The following is a 22,408-nucleotide window of genomic DNA, read 5'->3' on the forward strand; positions in this document are numbered from 1 at the left end:
ATTAAACACAAAGTCAACAAAAATAAAGGAATTGCAAAGAAAATCTATAAACAAAAAGTACTCAACAAAGAAAATGAAATGGAACAAAGAAACCATCAACACCACAAAAAAAGCATAACAAAATGGCAACAGTAAATTCATACCTATCAATAATCACACTGAATGTAAATGGTTTAAATGCATCTGTCAAGAAACAGAGAGTGGCAGAATGGATTAAAAAAAAATGACCCATCAATATATTGTCTACAAGAGACACAACTTATAACAAAGATATAAATAAGTTAAAAATCAAAAGATAGAAAAAAATGTATCAAGCAAACAACAACAAAAAACGAGTAGAAATGGCAATATGAGTCTCTAATAAAATAGGCTTTAAGGTAAAATTCACCACATAAGACAAGGAAAGGCATTACATAATGATGGAAGGGTCAATTCACCAAGAGGACTTGAACATATTAAGTATTTACACACTCAATAATAGAGCTCCAAAATACATGAAACAAACTCTAAGAACACTGAAAAGAGAAATAGACAGTTCCATAATAATACTAGGAGTCTTTAACATACCACTTTCGATGTTGGACGGAACAACTAGAAAGAAACTCAACAAAGCGACAGAATATCTAAATAATACAATCAACCAACTTGACTTCACGGACTTATACAGAAAACTCTACCCAACAGCAGCACAGTGCACATTCTTTTTCAACACACAGGGATCATTCTCCAGGAGAGACCATATTTTAGGCCACAAACCAGGCCTCAGTAAATTCAAAAACATTGAAATAATACAAAACATCTTCTCTGATCACAATGCTATAAAATTAGAAATCAATAACAGGGAAAAAATCTAATACATGGAAACTGAATAATACCCTGCTTAAAAGCCAATGGCTAATAGAAGACATTAAAAATAAAATTAAAAAATTACTAGAATCAAACTAGAATGAAAACACAACATACCAAAAACCTTTGGGACACAACAAAAGCAGTGCTCTGAGGTCAATTTATAGCAATAAATGCACACACCAAAAAAGCAGAAAGGGAGAAAATCAATACCTTAACCCTACAACCCAAACAGATAGAAAAAGAGCAGAAAAATAAGCCCGCTGTCACAAGAAGAAAGGAAATAATAAAGATTAGTGCAGAAATAGATGAAACAGAAAACAGAATAACCAATAAGACTAGAAGTTGTTTCTTTGAAAGGACCAATAAAATTGCCAAACCACTAACAAAATTGACAAAGGAAAAAAATGAGAAGCTGCAAATATCTAAAGGAGAAATGAGATGGGTAACATTACAACAGAACCAACTGAGATAAAAAATAATCATAATAGAATATTATGAAAAATTGTGCTCCAGCAAATTTGAAAACCTAGAAAAATTGGACAAAGTTCTAGAAACACCCTACCTACCTAAACTAACACAAACTGAAGTATAAAATTTGAACAGTCTCATAACAAAAGAAGAAATTGAAGAGTTCATAAAAAAAAAAAACACCTAACAACAACAATAACAAAAAAAAAAAAAAAAAGCAGCCCAGATAGCTTCACTGGAGAATACTACCAAACATTCAGAGAAGAGTTGGCACCAATACTACTTAAACTATTTCAGAATATAGAAAAGGAAGGAATACATTCAAATTCATTCTATGAAGCCAGCATAATCCTGATACCAAAGCCAGGCAAAGACACCATAAAAAAGGAAAATTACAGACAAATACCCCTCATGAATACAGACACAAAAATTCTTAACAAAATTTTAGTCAATAGAATTCAACTTGAATATCAAAAAAATATTGCATCATGACCACATGAGCTTCATACCAGGTGTGCAAGAATGGTTAAAGGTTAGAAAATCAATCAATGTAATTTATCACATAAATAAAAAAAAGGAGAATCACATGATCATCTCAATCGATGGAGAAAAGGCATTTGATAAAATTCAGCACATTTTCCTAAAAAAAACTCTCAGCAAAATAGGAATAGGACGGAAATTCCTCAACATAATTAAGGGCATATGTACAAAACCAACAGCCAACAGTATTCTCGAAGGAGAGAGACTGAAACCACTCTCCCTGAAAGAGTGAACCAGACATTGTTGCCCTATATCACCACTCTTATTCAATATTGTACTGGAAGTCCTAGCTAGAGAAATAAGGCAAGAAATGGAAATAAAGGGCATACGAATTGGTAAGGGAGAAGTAAAATTATCCTTATTCATAGATGATATGATTGTATACATAGAAAAACCCAGAGATTTCACAAGAAGTTTACTGGAACTAATAGAAGGATTCAGCAAAGTAGCAAGGTACAAGATCAACATACAAAATTCAGTTGGATTCCTCTACACTAACAAGGAGAACTCGAAAATAAAATCAGGAAAACAATACCACTTACAATAGCACCCAAAAAGAAAAAAATACTTAGGATTAAATCTAACAAAGGACGTAAAGGACTTATCCAAGGAAAACTACAAAACACTACTGCAAGAAAGCAAAAGAGACCTACACAAATGGAAAAACATACCATGCTCATGGATAGGAAGACTTAACATTGTGAAAATGTCAATACTACCCAAAGTGATCTATAGATATAATACAATCCCAATTCAAATTCCAACAACATTCTTTAACAAGATGGAAAAACTAATTACCATATTTATATGGAAAGGAAAGAGGCTCTGAATAAGTAAAACATTATTGAAGAAGAAAAACAAAGTAGGAGGCCTTGCACTTCCTGATCTCAGAACCTACTATACATACATGGTAGTCAAAGCAGCCTAGTACTGGTACAACCACAGACACATAGGCCAATGGAACAGAATTGAGATGCCAGAAGTAAATCCATCCACCTATGGGCAGCTGATTTTTGACAAAGGGTCAAAGTCCATTAAGTGGAAAAGAGATCATCTCTTTAATAAAAACTGTATATCCATTTGCAGAAAAATGAAACAGGATCCATAACTCATACCATACAAAAAACTAACTTAAAATGGATCAAAAACATAGGGACAAACCTAGGGGCCCCAATTTATGGCATAAATAGACTATAAAATGTAAATAAAAATGCATAAAACAGAAGAATATAAACTAGATAACTGGGATCTCCTAAAAATTAAATACATATGCTCATCAAAAGACTTCACCAAAAGAGAAAAAGACAACCTACAGACTGGGAAAATTTTTTTGGCACAGACATATCTGATAAGGGTCTAATCTCTAAAATTTATAGAAAACTTCAACACCTCAACAACAAAAAGACAAACAATCCAATTAAAAAATGGGCAAAGAACATGAACAGACATTTCACCAAATAAGATGTTCAGACGGCTAACAAATACATGAAAAGATGCTTACGATCATTAGCCATTAGAGAAATGCAAAGCAAAACAACAATAAAATAATATCTAAACCTGGCAATAATGGCGCTAATCAAAAAAACAGAGACCCACAAATGCTGGTGCGGCTGTGGGGAGATTGGAACCCTTATACACTGCTAGCAGGACTGCAAAATGGTACAACTCCTGTAGAAAACGGTATGGTACTTGCTTGAAAATCTAGAAATAGAAATACCATATGATCCAGCAATCCCATTCCTAGGTTTATAGCCCAGAGAAATAAGAGCTGTGACACGAATAGACATATGCACACACACGCTCATCTCAGCATTATTCTCAATAGCAAAAAGAAAGAAACAGCCTAAATGTCCATCAATGGATGAATGAATAAACTGTGGTACATACATACAATGGAATATATGCACTGATAAAGAATAATGATGAATCTGTAAAACATCTCACAACATGTATGAATCTGAAGGACATTATGCTGAGTGAAATAAGTCAATCACAAAAGGAAAAATATTGTACTATAAAAAGCACATAGGGGACATGGTCATAGAAACTACTTAGACATAGACAACTACTGGACTTGATGACTAAGGGCTCTAGTCTTGGGGAACATCTACATCAATTGTTAAAAAATAGTTTATAAAGATAATGGTCTACATCCTAGCCTAGTGAGTAGCATCTGGGTTCTTAAAAGCTTGTGAGTGGCCACTAAGAAGCATCTATTGGTCTCTTCTCACCTGTAGCAAACGAAAATGAAGAAAACTGATGACTCAAGGAAGCAATTGGTCCAAAGGACTAATGGCCCACCTGAACCACAGCCTCTTCTAACCTGAGACTAGAAGAACTAGATGGTTCCCGGCTACCACAACCAACCACCCCTCTGACCAAGACAACAATAGAAGGTCCTGGTTAGAATGGGTAAAAAATGTAGATCAAATTCAAAACAAAAAAAAGATCGGACTTACTTTACTTGTCTGAAAGAGTCTGGAGGAACCCCTACAACTATTACCCTAAGTCAACCTTCTAACTTGAAACAGAAGACACGCCCGGAGGTCACATTTCAACCAAATAATAGGCGGGGCTATAAAATAAAAACTAACACCCGTGAAGAACTTGTTCCTTAGAACAATCAGCTATACTAGACTAAAAGGTCAACATTTCTCCAAAACCATAGATGAGAGGGCAGGGAGGGACAGGGAAATCAGAAGAATGGTAATGGGGAACTCAGGGAGGAAATGGGAAGAGTGCTGACACAATGTGTGGATTGTAGCCAATGTCACAGAAAAATTTGTGTATGAATTATTGATCGAAAAACTAATTTACTATGTAAACTTTCACCTAAAGCATAATAAAATGTTCAAAAAAAGAAAAGAAAACCCTATGGAGCACAGTTCTACTCTGACACACACGGGTCACCAGGAGTCAGAATCAACTCAATGGCAAATGGTTTTTGTTTTTTGTTTCAGTATTAACTGACTATTTTGTATGGTTCCATTTTATTTCTATTGTTGAATTAATAGTTATACCTCCCTTAAAAAATGGTGGTTGCTCTAGAATTTAGAATATATATGTGTAATTAATAACAGTTTTTCTTCAAATAATATATCACTGGAAGTGTACTGTAAGGACCTTGCAAGAGTATACTCCCTATTCCTACCCTCCGTCTTTGCACTACTGTTGTTATATATTTTATTTTTGCATATGCTATAAACATATAATACCTTACAACTATTTTTGCTGTAAATACTCTATTAACTTTGAGTCGTTAAAAGCAAGGAACATTTTATTTTATATTTATTTTCACTTACGCCAGGTTTTATCAACCTTGACACTGTTAACATTTTGTTACTGATAATTCTTTGTTGCAGGGGTCTGTCCTGTGCATTTTAGGACCTTAAGCAACATCCTTGCTCTCTACCAACTAGACATCAGTAGCGTCCCCAAGTTGTGACCACCAAAGCTGTCTGTAGACATTACCAAATTTTTACTAAGCGGAGGGGAATTGTCTGCTAGTTGATCACTGATTTATGCCATTTCCAGCACTCTTTCATTTCCTTGCGTAGATACAAATTTCTGTCCAGGATCATACTTCTTCTGCCTGAATAACTTTAACATTTCCTTCAGTACAGATTTGACAGCAATAAATTTTCTCAATTTTAGTTTGTCTGAAAATCTTTATTTATCCTTCATTTTTGAAAGACACTTTTTCTGATTATAGAATTATGGGTTGACAGTTTTCATCCATCTTTCATTGGAGGCACCTGTCTTTACTTTGATTTTGGGTTAACTGTCCCAAGACATCAGCTCTGATGGATTCAAGAAGTTTGCAATTTAGTAGAGTTGTTGTTGTTGTAAAGTTGGAAATGACACTTTTTCCAGCTTTTTGCTTCCTAAGCAGAAGCTGGAAGTTTTAATTATATTCTTATGCCAAATAAATGACAATGTGACCTCTCTTACAACACTTCATGCCGTTTCCTGTGTTCCTCTCTGATCCTTGAACACAGCCTGCTCTTACTTCACTTTTCCTCTCCCCTTCCTCTTCTCCCTACCATCATTTTCCGTCTTGCACAGACAACCTAATCTGAGTCAAGAGAAGATCTTTGCCATCATGGGTTTTTGATGAGAGCTAAATTAAGTCCTTAACTTAGCTCTGCTACAGATCTGCTGTCACTTTAAATCCCTTTACTTCTCCAAGCTTTAGATAGAGTTTAAAGACAGTTAATTAAATGAATTCTATGGATTTGTTCACTTCTGACATTGTGATTCTTATACTCCGCCAAAGAGCATAACCCAGAAAGCATAGCATTATTTTGGATTGACATTGCCTTGTAATAGCACCTCAAGTTTGTGTGACAATTTTATATAGTTTTCAAATCAGTTTTCATTTACAAATCCATTACCTCATTTGGTCCCACAAAAACCTTGTGAGCCAGGTATTACTTGTCTGGAATAGATAAAATATACATGTCTGGCACAGAATATTTGCACTGTGAATTGAGTTCTATGGTCTTAATAAGTTAGGGGAAATTCACTATTTCCAAGTGATTAATTTATTCTTGATTGTTTTTTAAAATGCCCCCACCCTACTCCAACATATACCCAAATGACATATGATAAAGTACCTCTTCTGGAATGTCACTTCCACCCTCAGCCATACCTCCAGCTGCTAGAAAAACAAAAGCCATTAGACTCTTAACTATCTTCCTTGTTTATAGCTGATCCATTTGACTCAGTGTTGGCTCCCATTCCAAAGAAAATTTTGAATCACCTCTGCCATTGACCCCAATTGTCCATTCCTGTATATAATAAGCATCCATTGAACACCCACTGCATTTATTCAACACTCTTTACTTGCCAGTCATGGTTATAGGCAAAGGGTATTTGAGGATAAATAAAGCATGGTCTATGCTTAAGGAGACCATGGCTTAATGGAGGTGGTGGATATATACACAATAACTTACGTTCCATGTAATATATGCTATAATAGAGTTGTGTGCAGAGTGAGTCCACAGAAGTGATTAATTCTGCCAAGGATTAGGGCAAGGATATGGTCACAATGTCTTTGCAAAGGATGTAATTTTTGAACACATATTGAAGGATGAAGGTCCCTGGGTGGCACAAATGGTTTGTACTTGGCTGGTAACAAAAGGTTGGGGGTTTGAACCCACCCAGCCACACTGTGGAAGAAAGACCTAGCAATCTGCTTCCATAAAGATTACAGCCAAGAAAACCCTATGGAACAGTTCTACTCTGTAACACATGGAGTCTCCTAAGTCACAAATCAAAAAAAAAAAAAAAAAAATCAACAACGACATATTGAAGGATGAGTAAATGGGAGTTAGATACCCCAAGCAGAACAAGAAGAGTGATAGAATAATCACAGGTCTGGAGGTATGCCTGGTAAGATAACAGAAGGAAGTTACAGAGCAGGAGAGTGGTGGGAGGTTGTAATGCAAATAATCATCGTTTATTGGACAAACATTGTACTAAGTTCTTTGCATGAATGGTCTCATTTATTCTCATAAAAACTTTATGAGGGTAATAATTCTGTTAATATCATATCAAAGATAGAGAACTGAAGTTTAGAAAGCATGAGCAGTTTGACAAATCACAGTGTTAGTAACTGGTAGGATATTAAATTATTTAACAACTATGACATAGGCACCAAACTATTAGAATGAACTGGATGTAAACAAGCAGTGTAAGAATTTCAGTATATGTCAGATTAACATTTAGCTCTGGTGAAGTCAGAAATTGAATCCAGGTCATCTGGCTCTAGATTCTGCCCTCTAAGAAGTATTCTATACCATTACTAAGATGAAACTGGAGGTATTGATTGTGAGTGAAATATGAAGGTCCTTGTCTACATGCAGTAAGAACTCATGGAAATAACAGAAGATGTAAACATAAATTGCATTTTAGAAAGATAAAAACGACATCAGTGTAGAGGACAGCCTGGAATGGGGAGAGGCATGCATCAGGAAGACTAGGTAGATTGCTATTGGTAATAGCCAAGACAAAGTTACACACTAGACACTTATTGTGGAAATGAGGACAATTTTATATATTTGAAGAATATTTGAAAAGGAGAATTGATAGGACTTTGTGAGTCAATTAGATCTGCAGCAAGAAAAGAGTTAAAGAAAACTTGTTCTTCTAACTCAGGTAATTAGATGGATGTGGATGCCCTTATCTGAGGTTGTACTAGGGAAGTAAGAACAGAAGAAAATTCCTAGCTATGAGCTTTAATCATTAGTTTAGCCCCCACCCCAACTAACTCTCTCCCTTCATTATTTTTCCCAAGCATATTCATTAATTAAAACAAATTTCAAGATTCAGTTAGTTCACTTTAATATTCACTTCCAATATCAACCCTCAAGCATTTGAAAGCTCATTCCTAGAAATACACCATCCTCTTCCACACCTCCATGGCTTTGAGTATATCATTCCTTCTACCTGAAGTGGCTTTTCCATACCTTGCTTACCTAGTGAACACCTACACACCCACCTTTCAAGGCCCCAAACAAATAATACTTCCATGATCCCCTCCCTACCCCAGGCAATGTTCACCGCTCCCTGTTAGATTCTCCCGTAGTAATTTGTCCATACCTCCATTAGCATTTATCATATTTAATTGCAATTATTTGGTTACATATTTGCCTTCTCAACAAAAGTGAGGTCAGGGACTGGTTTTTTCATCTTCTTATCCCCAGTGCCTAGCAGAGTACCTGACAAATAGTACAAACTTCATAAATGTTTGTTGAATAAGAAATTAATAAATGAGTCCGTGACAAGAGGATTGACCCAGTTATAAGCTATATGTAGAAAGGTGATTAAGGTGACAAAGACTATGGCCACTCCTCAGCATGTGGACAACACGGGAGCCCTGCCTAAAGCCACACGCATCCCTTTCATGGTTTATCTGAAAGTTTAGCTGGAATGAACCAAGCACAAGAGAGAGCCCGATGATTTCTTAATGAGCAGTGCAGGGGAAAAACATATCCCAGATGTGATATTAAAGAGAATCTTTGTTGTTGTTGTTAACTGCCCTCAGGTGGGCCCCGACTTACGACAACTCCATGCACAACAGAACAAACCACTGCCCAGTCCTGGACCATTCCCATTGTTGGTTGCAGATTGGACAATGTTCCTTTGTGATCCACAGGATTTTCATTGCCTGGTTTTCCGAAGTAGATCACCAGGCCATTCTTCCTAAAGAGGATCTAGACCCCTTCAATAACTTCCAGTTTTCATATATGATTTCGCCTTCTCACATCCTACTCTTTAATTGTTTGTTTGATCCCCCAAAGTCCTATCCTTCACTCCTTGACTGGAGTTTTATGTAAGAAAACAGTCATGAGGGCCTCTCCAGGTAAAGTTGCCAGATTCAGCAAATAAAAATACAGGAGTTCCAGTTAAATTTAAATTTCAGATAAACAATGAATAATTTTTTAGTATAAATACACCCCATGCAATATTTGGCATAAAGATATAAGCATAAACAATTATTCATTGTTTATCTGAAATTTAACTGGGCTTCCTGTATTTTATCCTGCAACCCTATCTCCAGGTCACTTTCTGACAAGGATTAAGAAAGCACTGTGCATCTGGCATATTCTATACATCAAGTCAGCTGCAACAGCGGTGAATGAAGGGGACTAGACTTGAAATTCAAAGGCTAAATTGCACATGTGAAGAATGTTGAGATGGCAAATGTTGTGTTACAAACATGTTTACCACGATAAAAAAATTGTAATCTAAAAGAAAAAGGCCAATGGAAAAAAAACAGAGCAGACATAAATGCATCTGTGGAAAAACAGGCTGGTGACTGGTGTGTTCATTGCTCAGTCCAGGCTTTTTGTCAGTAGCAGAGTTAAGCACATGCCAGTACAACATGATGGATAGTTAAGAGCACAGACTTTGGAGCCACATTTCCTTAGATTAGATTCCCTGCTCTCGCTCATACAAGATTTGTAACCCTGGGCAAATTACACAACTTCTCCAAGCTTGAATTTCCTTGTATATAAAATGAGGATAATAACAGCAGCTTCCTGACAAAACTGTTGTTATGTTGCATTTAGTTTGGTACCTGAGCAGAGTAGGCAGCATTAGGTTCTTATTAGCAACTTATTATTATTATTATTATTATCATTATCATTAATTGACCCTAACTCTGCTGGGTGGCTCAAATGGTTAAGCCCTTGACTGACGACTAGCCAAAAGGGTAGCAGTTCTAACCCACACAGCCTCAAAAGACAGGCCTGGCGATCTGCTTCCAAAAGGTCACAACCTTGAAAACCCTATGCAGCAGTTCTACTCTGCACGCAAGGGGTCACCATGAGTTAGAATTGAGTCAACTGCAATGGGTTTGGTTTTGGTTTTAGTGCCGCTTGCATGGCTGTTACTCCCTCTTCTGGGACAACTCAAGGTAGAAGAGAATAGAATAACAACAAGTCTATCATGTATTTATCACATAGTATGTGCAAAGTACTGCGTTAACTGCATGGATTATTTCATGCAGTTCTCATAACAACCTGGAGAAGTATCATTATTCTTATTTTAAAACAATGGATCCAAGGCACAGAAAAATTAGGAAATATTTCTAAGGTCACTGTCTCAGTCATCTGGTGCTGCTCTAACAGAAATACCACAAGTGGGTGGCTTTAACAAAGAGAAGTTTATTCTTTCACAGTCCAGTAGGCTACAAGTCCAAATTCAGGGCATCAGCTCCAGGAGAAGTCTTTCTCTGTCGGCTCTGGAGAAAGGTCCTTTGATGCATCTGGGAGCTTCTCTGGGCAGGAAGCTTAGGTCCAAAGGACACGCTCTGCTCCCGGCACTGTTTTCTTGGTGGTACGAGGTTCCCATGTCTCTCTGCTCCCTTCTCCCTTTTATATCTCAAAAAAGATTGTATTAAGACACTATCTAATCTTGTAGACATCATCAGTATAACCTCATCATAGTGATAGAGATTACAACACATAAGGAAATCATGTCAGATTACACAATCATACAATACTGGGAAACATGACCCAGTTAAACCAACAGACATTTTTGTAGGACACAGTTCAATCCACAACAGTCACACTGCTTGTAAGTGGCAGATTTGAAACTTGAACCAAGCTCTGTTTGATCCCAAAGCCCATGTTTAGTAAAAAGGAGTCATTGTGGCACAGTGGTTAAAGTGCTTGGCTACTAACCAAAATGTCGGCAGTTCAAACACACCAGCTGCTCCATGGGAGAAAGATGTGACAGTCACATATGCTGAAATATCTACATGAGATTACCAACTCAAATTTCAAGTCTTTCTAACGCTGAGGAAGCATTCTGATGATTTTCAGTTTAGAATGGAAATATCCATTAGAATTGAAGTTTTTCTTATTCCTTTCATTCCTGTACCTTCTTACCAACCTGGAATGTCATTCTACAAAGAAGGATCTTGGCCTGGATTGAATTGTGTCCCCCCAAAATATCTGTCAACTTACTGATGCCGTGATTCCCAGGATTGTATGATTGTCTACCATTTTGTCATCTGATGTGATTTTCCTATGTGTTATAAATCCTATCTCTACGATGTTAATGAGATGGGATTAGTGGCAGTTATGTTAATAAGGCAGGACTTAATCTACAAGATTGGATTGTGTCTTCAGTCAATGTCTTTTGAGATATGAAAGAGAGAAGTGAGCAGGGAGACATGGGAACCTCATATCACCAACAAAGCAACACTGTGAGAAGTGTGCATCCTTTGTCCTTTGGACCCAAGTTTCCTCTGCTGAGAAGCCCCTTAACCAGAGGAAGATTGATGACAAGGACCTTCCTCCAGAGCCAACAGAGAGAGAAAGCCTCTCTTGGAGCTGACGACCTGAGTTCGGACTTCTAGCCTACTAGACTGTGAGAGAATAAACTTCTGTTTGTTAAAGTCATCCACTTGTGGTATTTCTGTTTAGCAGTACTACATAACCAAGACAGACCTCATCTTCCTATTTCCAGCTTAGGTGAAATTCCTCTTTAATAAACTCAGTTTCTCCTCTAATTAAGGTCAACTTCATTTGCTTATGTTAATGGAGAATAAGTCACAGCTTCTTAACTGCTATTAATATGACACCTATTAAAGAGTCTTTACAGATTATGAGGCATTTTATCTTTGTTATCTCATATATGCTTAAAACAATGCAGATAAATAGGCCAGAAATTATATTAAAAAAAAAAGCTGTTGCCATTGAGTTGAATCTGACTCATAGCTACCCTATAGGACAGAGAAGAATTGCCCCTAGAGTTTCCAAGGAGGGGCTGGTGGATTCGAACTGCTGATCTTTTGGTTAGCAGCCGAGTTCTTCACCACTGCACCACCAGGGCTCCAGAAATTATATTAGGTTCCAATTTTACAGATGAAGAAACCGAGACTCAGAGTGGTATCATTCATTTGCCAGCAGTCACATATGCCCATATGGGGATTGTGATTAGCTCTGAGTATAGGCAAAGAAACAGAATGCACAGGGAGGGAAGTAACGTTGTATGCAAGGTCATCTTGTAAACTATAAGTAGGCACTCCTCACCAATCAGATCTGTTTCTTCTTTCGTGGTGCTAAATAGTAATTCTGCCTGATGCTTCTCTCATTATCAGCACTGGCATTGGAACTACCCCCAAAGAGTTATTCCAGTGCCATTTATAAATACACATCGTAAAAACCAAGAGTATTTGTCTCTCCCTACAGGAAAAACTTGTAAAACATTGGTCAGGGCTTATTAATACAGATCTAAGAGGAAGCAGTTCAGACATTTGTGCAACAACCTAAATTCCATGGCAGATGATGTCACCTGTTAACGCCTGCCTTATAAATAGAGCAAAGCCTCTGATGAATCTGAGCAATTTATCTGCAGTGATACCTATTGCTACAATGGCTGTCTCAGTACTCCGGTTGACAATTTTCCTGGGCCTCCTTATCTTAATCCTGACCTGCCAAGCAGGTAAGTGTGTCTGCCCACAGCTCATGCATTGTGCAGTTGTTGGCCATGATGCGAGGAGAGTGCTGCACTGATGAAGAACACAAGAGGGGTGGGGGTGTCAGGCGCCACGAAAAGAGCACTGGACGAGGAACTAGGAGACAAAAGGCATACCTTCTGCTTTATCTCTGAGGTCACTTCTAACACAACAACTAAAGTTTTATTAAACTCTGCTTCAGTTATGGCCTCTATGATCAATGAACATGTCAAATTTGGAATAATGTTTTAAATATATACGCATAAGACATACTGACACTATTATCTTATAATTTCCTTGAGAGCTAAGTGGTGATTTTTGTTTTGTTTTTCTTTGTTTGTTTTTGTTTTTTATTATTACAACTAATGATATTCAAAGGCTAATAGTATGTGCTCCAGAATAAGACTCCTAGTCCTGGCTCCACCACTAACTAGAAATGTGACTTTAGGTAAGTTATTTAGCCTCTCTGTGCCTCATACTTATTTATTAATTTTTACTGTACTTTAGATGAAGGTTTACAGAACAAATAGTTTCACATTAAACAGTTAGTACACATATTGTCTTATGATAACGGTTAACAAACCCACAACATGTCAACCCTGTCCCTTCTCAACCTTGGGTTCCCTATTACCAGCTTTCCTGTCCCCTCCTGCCTTCTAGTCCTTGTCCCTGGGCTGTTGTGACCCATTAGTGTCGTTTTGTTTTATGGGGCCATCTAATCATTGGCTGGATGGTGAACCTCAGGAGTGACTTCATTACTGAGCTAAAAGGGTGTCCAGGGACTATACTCTCAGGGTTTCTCCACTCTCTGTCAGGCCAGTAAATCTGGTCTTTTTTTGTGAGTTAGAATTTTGTTCTACATTTTTCTCCAGCTCTCTCCAGGACTCTGTTGTGATCCTGGTCAGGGCAGTCAGTGGTGGTAGCCGGGCACCATCTAGTTGTACTGGACTCAGTCTGGTGGAGGTCGTGGTAGTTGTGGTCCATTAGTCCTTTGGACTAATCTTTTCCTTGAATCTTGTTTTCTTCATTCTCCCTTGCTGCCAAAGGGGTGAGACCAGTGGAGTATCTTAGATGGCTGCTCACAGGCTTTTAAGACCCCAGATGCTACTCACCAAGGTAGAATGTAGAACATGGTCTTTATAAACTGTGTTATGCCAATTCAGCTAGATATTCCCTGAAACCATGGTCCTCACAGCCCTCTGCCCAGCAATTCGGTCGCTCAGGGAATTCGGATGTGTCTATGGAGCTTCCATAGCCTTTCCTTGTACAAGTTGTGCTGGCTTCCCCAGTATTGTGTACTGTCTTACCCTTCACCAAAATTACCGCTTATCTATTGTCTATCTAGTATTTTCCCCCCACCCCTCCCATCCCCTGTAACCAAAAAAGATTGTTTCTCTGTGTGTAAACATTTTCATGAATTTTTACAGTAGAGGTCTCATACAATATTTGTCCTTTTGTGATTGACTTATTTCACTCAGCATAATGTCCTGCAGTTTCATCCATGTTATGAGATGCTTCACAGATTCATCAATGTTCTTTATCATTGCATAATATTCCACTGTGTTTATGTACCATAGTTTGTTTATCCATTCATCTGTTGATGGGCATCTAGGCTGTTTCCACCTTTTTGCTATTGTGAACAGTGCTGCAATGAACATGGGTATGTATATGTCTGTTCATATGAGGACTCTTATTTCTCTGGGATATATTCCTAGGAGTGGGATTGCTGGATCATATGGTATTTCTATTTCTAGCTTTCTAAGGAAGTGCCATATCATTTTCCAAAATGGTTGTATCCTTTTGCATTCCCACCAGCAGTGCCTAAGAGTTCTGATTTCCTTGCAGCCTCTCCAACATTTGTTATTTCCAGTGTTTTTGACTTGTGCCAGTAATGCCGGGGTGAGATGGTATCTCACTGTGGTTTTAATTTGCATTTCTCTAATGGCTAGTGATCGCGAGCATTTCCTCACGTGTCCGTTGTGTGCCTCATATTTCAAAGGGGAATATTAATAGTGACTATCTCAAAAAAAGTTATCACATAAATCAAAGAGACAAAACAAGTTGGAACAGTACCTTGTCCATAGTACACACCCAATAATTAGGAACTGTTATTGCTTTCATGTACCATCTCATTTATTTCTCATAATAATCCTACTAAGTAAACATACATAGTTTCACCATTTCCCTTTCATATATGAATAAACTTAAAAAAAGTACAGTTTTATCATTTATAATTTATCATTACAAGTTAATAAATTGAGCTTACAGAGGGAAAGTTGCTTGAGCATAGACACAGTTAGAAGTGGCCAACCTGACACTGAAACCTCAGTGCTAGATTCTTTCCATTATAACTAATCATCCACTTCTTTCATATCTATTCCACGCACATAAAGGACCACAAGGTAACATGTAGCATTGTCTCTCTCTCTCTCTCTGTCTGCTGAAGACTATGTGTTCTTGACTTGTCTCTGTTCAGAATGATAGTTCAGAAAACACAAACAATGCAATATTTAGCAATGGAGCCATTTGAACCGTTCTAAATGTAACATGGTAGAGCTCACGGCCTTATCCACTCACTGCCCACCAGCACAGCACACAGGCAGACACTCCAACAGAATTACTGCAGAGACGGCCACAGAGACCACTGTGTGTACCCTACTCTTAATCACTGTGATAAAGTGAAAGAAGAGGTCTGTATCCTAAAGACCTGGGTTCCAGTCCCAGTTCTGCATCTCATGAACTCTGGGACTGAGGTTGAATCAATTCACTGCTTTGAACATCAGTTCCTTCATCTGTACCAAGGGATAATAACCACCAGCCTCAACAGGTAAAAGGAACATGCGTTTGCAATCATTCTGTAAACTGTAAAAGACAATACTGTATTTGTTCAGAACTTTATAATCACACTGACTAAGGAACTCAACCAGGTAGAAGTTAAAGTAAATAAAGAAAATCCTATGTTATATTTGAACAAAATTATTTTGATATTTTAATATTTTGATATTGATATTTGAGTCTAGGATGTCAAATTTCTTGATTATATCACAGCAATTTTTTTAAATTTTCATAAACTCCTAAAACACTAGAAAAGAAAGAGAATTATACATCCTTTAGCTGCTTAAATTATTTTCTATAGTAATAATAACTAGCAAACATGTATTGTGGGCTTACCTGGAGTCTGGTACTATGCTAATTGCTGTATATATTATTTTCAGTTCTGAGAACAACAATGAAACTAAGTTACAGAATGGTTAAACATTGTGAATGAGGTCACCTGGGTAAATTTTGTTGAAGACATGAATCAAGCTCAGTTCTGCAGCATCTTTTTTTTTTTTTTAAGTTTTTTTTTAAATTTTTTTTCTGTACTTTAGATGAAGGTTTACAGAACAAATAGTTTCTCATTAAACAGTTAGTAAACATATTGTTTTATGACATTAGTTAACAACCCCACGACATGTCAACACTCATCAACACTCTCTCTTCTCGACCTTGGAGGACCTTTTTTTTTTTTTTGGTGAAAATATACATAGCCAAAGTTACACCATTTCAAAAATTTATACATATACAATTCAGTGACATCGATTACATTCTTCCGGTTGTGCTGCTATTCTCACTATCCTTTTCCAAATTATTCCATCACCATTGTCTTCAACTCACTGCCCCCTAGGCTTCCCATCAAACCTTTTGAGTTGCTGTTGTCAATTTGATCTTACATAGATAATTCTTTTTTTCTTTTTTCCTACCTTAGATGAAGGTTTGAAGAACAGTTTTTCGTTAAACAGTTAGTACACATATTGCCCTATGACAATGGTTAACAACCCCACAACATGTCAACACTGTCCCTTCTCAACCTTGGGTTCCCTATTACCAGCTTTCCTGTCCCCTCCTGCCTTCTAGTCCTTGTCCCTGGACTGCTGTGCCTCATTAGTCCCGTTTTGTTTTATGAGGCTGTCTAATCCCCAGCTGAATGGTGAACCTCGGGAATGACTTCATTACTGAGCTAAAAGGGTGTCCAAGGGCCGTACTCTCTGGATTTCTCCAGTCTTGTCAGGCCAGTAAATCTGGTCTTTTTTTGTGAGTTAGAATTTTGTTCTACATCCTTCTCCAGCTCTGTCCAGGACCCTCTGTTGTGATGCCGGTCAGAGCAGTCAATGGTGGTAGCAGGGCACCATCTAGCTGTACTGGACTCAGTCTGGTGGAGGCCATGGTAGCTGTGGTCCATTAGCCCTTTGGACTAATCTTTTCCTTGTATTCTGTTCTCTTCATTCTCCCTTGCTGCCAAACGGGTGAGACCAATGGAGTATCTTACATGGCCGCTCACAGGCTTTTAAGACCCGAGATGCTACTCACCAAGGTAGAATGTAGAACATTGTCTTTATAAACTGTATCGTGCCAATTGAGCTAGATGTGCCCCAAGACCATGGTCCCCACAGCCCTCTGCCCAGCAACTAAGTCCCTCAGGGAGTTTGGATGTGTCTATGGAGCTTTCATGACCTTTCCTTGTACAAGTTGTGTAGCACTCTTAAGTATGTAAACCACCACGTTCTACTACCTCTCATAATATCTGTGGTACGATAGCGAGAGCAAATAACTTGTCCCATATTACATAGCAAACTAGTAACAGCTGGAGTCAAGGATCTGGTCTCCATAAACACACACCAACCCCCGGCTCCTGGAATATTGAAAAGCTGGCATTTAGTGTGATATAAAAAATCATTAACACTAAATGATTATACAAGCAGGCAGATAGGAATACAGGGCAAAAGAACTTACCCTTCATGCAGCTGCAAATATTTTCAGACAATTGCTTGAGGATAGTATTACATAAGTAACACCCTCTGTGGAGTCAGAAAAAAAATTATGGCTCAAACACTGACTCAGCTACATGCTAGATGTGTGGTTTTAGATGAGTCATTTAATTACTTGAAGTGTCTGTCTTCTCTTCTGTAAAATTGTAACACCATCACTTAACTGAATGAGGATTAAGGTATGTGATGAAAACGCAGTAGGTACCCCACAAATATGAGTTCCCTTTCCTTCCTCTTCCTGTGATAAAAACAAATCAATTCTTCTGGGTTCTGTGATTGTCCTGCATCTTATGTGAGGGTCTTGTCGATATTTGTCCTTCTTTACCTTACCCCTCAGCATATGCTATGCACATAATTTGTTGCTGGTTGCCACTGAGTCACCTCTGACTCATCATGACCCCACATACAACAGAATGAAACTTTACCTGGTCCTGTGCCATCTTCACTATTGTTGGTATACTCAAGTTCATTGTTGTGGCCACTGTGTATTTTGAGTGCCTTCCAAACAAGGAGGTTCATCTTCCAGCACTATATCGAACAATATCCTTTTGCAATCCATAGAGTTTTCATTGACTAACTTTTGCAAGTAGATTGCCAGTCCTTTCTTCCTAGTCTTAGTCTGGAAGCTCAGCTGAAACTTGTTCATCATGGGTGACCCTGCTGGTATTTGAAATACTGGTGGCATAGCTTCCAGCATCATAGCAACACGCAAGCCACCAAAGTACAACATACTGACAGGTGGGTGGTGGATATATATAATAACCAGTTGCCATCAATTCAATTTTGACTAATGGCAACATCATGCATGTCAGAGTACAGCTGTGCTCCATAGTGTTTTTTAATGGCTGTGATCTTTTGGAAGCAGATCACCAGGTCTTTACTCCAAGGAGCTTCTGGGTGGATTTGAACTACCAACTTTTTGATTAGTAGTCGAGTGCTTAACCATTTGCACCACCCAGGGACTCAGATGTACCTAATCCTGTTGCTGCTGAGTCGATTCCAACTCATAGTGACCCTATAGGTCAGAGCAGAACTGCCCCATAGGGTTTCCAAGGAGCGACTGGCGGATTTGAACTGCCTAACTTTTGGTTAGCAGCCAAATGCTTAACCACGGCACCAGTAGATGTACATGATAGTAAGCTAAAAAAAAAAAAAAAAAAACTTATTGAATGAAAGAAACAACAACTGAATGAACAAATACTTGGTGATTTGTATATTGATTTTGATTACAGGACCCAGACTGGTGCTTCTATCAGATCTTTGCTTGTGGCATAGTAAACAATAAATGTTTGCAGAAGTGATTGCCATTTTTTTTTAAACTGATGATTTCTATTTTAGGATATAATATAGATGTAAGGCTTCTGATATAATCTGACCATCTTCACACAAAAATCTAATTACATTTCCCTTACTCAAAGTCACTGGATACATTGTCTAGACGTAGGGAATTTATGAGTCAAGGCTTGTAGTAGAGTTGCCGAATAAAATACTTGCTGCTCAAGTAAACGAATAATCTTTTGGTATGTGTATGTCCCAAGCATTGCACGGGCATATTTATGCTAAAAAATTATTTGTTACTTATGTGAATTCACATTTAACTGGGCTTCCTGAAGTATTTTTTATTTAACAAATCTGGCAACTCTACTTGTGAGGCTACAACAATTTTAAAAGAAGATGGCTCTAGCCCAAATATATGGATGACCCGAGGATGACCAGAAGCTGTGGAGGATCTAAGATGTAATAGAAAGAGGATGAGCTTAGAGAGACCTTCACTGGATGGGGTCTTAATAACTGTGCTACCATAGATAAGGTGAGGTTACTTATCAGAGACCTAGACAACTCATTCATTTATTAATTCATAATTTATTGAGTTCTAAAAAAAAAGATGATGGCCCTACTTCATTCTGTTACTAGTACCTGCTGGGAAGCCACAGGTAGCTGTTAACTCCACAATTCCATTCCTTCTCATCTCCTGAAGAATTAAGACCACTAAGCAAAGGTTAAAGACTCCTAAAGGATCTCACTAACTTACCTTTCTCTGGATTTTTTGCTCTCAGTCCAAAGAACACTTGATTACTTGTCATAAGTAAAAGGTCTACAGTTGTAGTCCCATCTTCTTCTCTTGCTGTTTGGGCGGTCTTCTGCAAGTCACATAAACTTTTCAGTTTCTCAGTCCAGTGAACTAAAAAATATACAGCCAATAAAGTTGTTTAGAGGTAAAATCACACATTATTTGCAAAACTATTAGGTGACACAAAAATAATAGAATTTCTCTCTGTCATCATCATTATTATACTATTTTCAATGTTACAACAGACTTGTGGTTATATCATAACTTTTCTGTCAAAGATTGTGCCATTCATCACAGAGTGATTAAGAATCTAATTCCAGACAGACCAGGGTTTGAAATCTGTTTTTCAATCTTGGTACTGACATTTATTAGCTGCTTAACTCTAGACAAGTTACTTAGTCTCTGTGAGCTTCCGTTTTCTTTTTTTTTTCTCTTTTTTTTTTATGATGAACTTTGGGAGTGACTTCACCACTGAGCTAAAAGGGTGTCCGGGGGCCATACTCTTGGGGTATCTCCAGTCTATCAGGCCAGTAAATCTGGTCTTTTTTTTTTTTTTTTTTTTTTGTGCATTAGAATTTTGTTCTACATCCTTTTCCAGCTCTGTCCGGGATCCTCTATTGCGATTTCAGTCAGAGCACACTGTGGTGGTAGCCGGGCACCATCTAGCTGTACTGGACTCAGTCTGGTGGAGGCCTTGGTAGCTGTGGTCCATTAGTCCTTTGGACTAATGTTTTCTTTGTATCCTGTTCTCTTCATAAGCCCTTGCTCCTGAAGGGGTGAGACCAGTGGAGTATCTTAGATGGCTACTCACAGGCTTTTAAGAGCCAAGATGCTACTCACCAAAGTAGAATGTAAAACATTGTCTTTATAAACTGTGTTATGCCAATTGAGCTAGATGTTCCCCAAGACCATGGTTCCCACAGCCCTTCGCCTAACAATTCAGTTCCTCAGGGAGTTTGGATGTGTCTATGGAGCTTCCATGACCTTTGCTTATACAAGTTGTGCTGGCTTCCCCTGTATTGTGTACTGTCTTACAGCTTCAATTTTCTTATCCACAAAATGGAGCCAATGTCTCCCTAAGTATCAAGGTGTCTACCTATCTTTTTGTTGGAATAATGCATGTAAAGACTTTAACCAGAAAGGCATTAAATGTTCAATAAATGTAACAACATGAAAATGCATAATTAGTGAGGGGGAGTGGAACAACGGTCTCTAGGAGTTAGCTGCAAAGAAAAGAGACTTCCCTTTCTTGTTGCTAAGAATCGTCTCTGAGCCTCTATTCTGTTTTTCAGATGACAAACCAGATGGCAAGCCAGATGATAAGCCAGCTGACTCAGACAACAACACAGACAATTTTCCAAAATTTCTGCACACCCTGGGCACAGAGATCATTGACAATGCAGTCGAATTCATCCTCCACTCCATGTCAGGGGGCAAGTAAGCATTGAGACAAGTCTTGATATTGTCCGCTTTGCTGTTGATAATGACTGCATTGCATTAAATGAATGAAAAACGAAATTTGTGGCATACGTCAATGTATTATTTTTAATTAAAAAATATTGCCCTATCTTAAGGTATATTTTGTGTCTAAATGAACGTTCTGAACTCTTTTCAGGGTTAGCACATTTCCATCAAATAGTTCCATACAGTATGTTTTATTGTAGGACCAAGTAAGGAGGAGGAAGAGCACTGGACCATGGGACAGAAAGTTAGGTTCTGGTCTTGGCACAGGTGCTATTTTACTGGGTGATCTTGGGCACGTGTCTTCTTCCCTGAGTACCTCCATTTGTTCATCTGTAAAGTTAAAGAAAAAAGGACTCACCCAGTGCGGGTACTATGACTCTTTAGTGAACGTGGTGGATAGTGATATATTCGTTAGCGATGTGTGTAATAAATCCCATTTTCATTTTCTAGCTTGAGTAGCTCAAGAGGACTAAGGGAGACAGCAGACAATCTCTCCTCAAAGGCAATCTAAAGAATCTTCTTACCTGAGAGTTTTTGTTGTTGTTGTTGTTTTGTTTTGTTTCTTGTTTTTATCACAAGGGATTGTCTCAGTGACAGATTACCTTGCCAAGTGTCTTCCCAATGTTCTCAACCATTTTCCAAGGTCCTGTGCCCCACTCCTAATACGTCTTGCTCCAACTTGCAAAGCTCTGATTTTTCACATCTACTTTACCCTATTGTTTATTCTCCCTGCATCAAACTGCCTAATTTCAGCTTTCCAGGATCATATTCTCTCTCCTGAATTTCTAGGTGCTTTCAACCTCCCCCTCTCTAAGCCTCCACCCTCTAATCCTCTTCTGGGCATACTCCTAGCCTATTGATCAAGCAAAGTTTGACCAAGTGTGGTCTGTTACCCACCTGCTTCAGAATCCCGTGGGGAACTTATGTGAAGTGCAGATTCCTACATCCCATTTCACATCCTTCTGGGGGCAAGGCTCAGCTTATGCTTTCTAACAAGCTTTCCAAGTGACTCTAATATACAGTAAGTTTTTTGAAACCCCTTGATTAGGTGCTCTGGACCACATAGATAGGCCATAAGGGCCCAAATAGCCTGTAAATTTTTATGCACATTTTGTATAAATGTGAATGTTTTAATTTTTCTAGGGAAGTATTTATGGTGTCTGTTAGATTCTCAATGAGGTCTATAAACAAAAATAAATTAAGAACTTACTTCTATATAAATATATCTGGAACCTT

General features: G+C 38.0%; 1 protein-coding gene across 1 annotated transcript; it reads left to right on the forward strand.

Annotated features, from left to right (window-relative positions):
- Window positions 1–12,746: 12,746 nt before the first annotated feature.
- On the forward strand, window positions 12,747–21,149 carry CUNH5orf46 (chromosome unknown C5orf46 homolog). Its single transcript, XM_004384958.1, has 2 exons — window positions 12,747–12,816; window positions 21,001–21,149. Exons 1-2 carry the CDS (start codon window positions 12,747–12,749, stop codon window positions 21,147–21,149), a joined length of 219 nt encoding a protein of 72 aa, XP_004385015.1.
- Window positions 21,150–22,408: the final 1,259 nt, after the last annotated feature.

Source organism: Trichechus manatus, unplaced genomic scaffold (assembly GCF_000243295.1).
Source record: "Trichechus manatus latirostris isolate Lorelei unplaced genomic scaffold, TriManLat1.0 scaffold00130, whole genome shotgun sequence".
Taxonomy (NCBI): Eukaryota; Metazoa; Chordata; class Mammalia; order Sirenia; family Trichechidae; genus Trichechus; species Trichechus manatus.

Bases quoted from the DNA above. Each gene is read 5' to 3' on its own strand.
- CUNH5orf46 (XM_004384958.1), top strand. From the start codon at position 12,747: ATGGCTGTCTCAGTACTCCGGTTGACAATTTTCCTGGGCCTCCTTATC. The intron at 12,817-21,000 runs GTAAGTGTGTCT...TCTGTTTTTCAG, and splicing joins AATCCTGACCTGCCAAGCAG to ATGACAAACCAGATGGCAAG.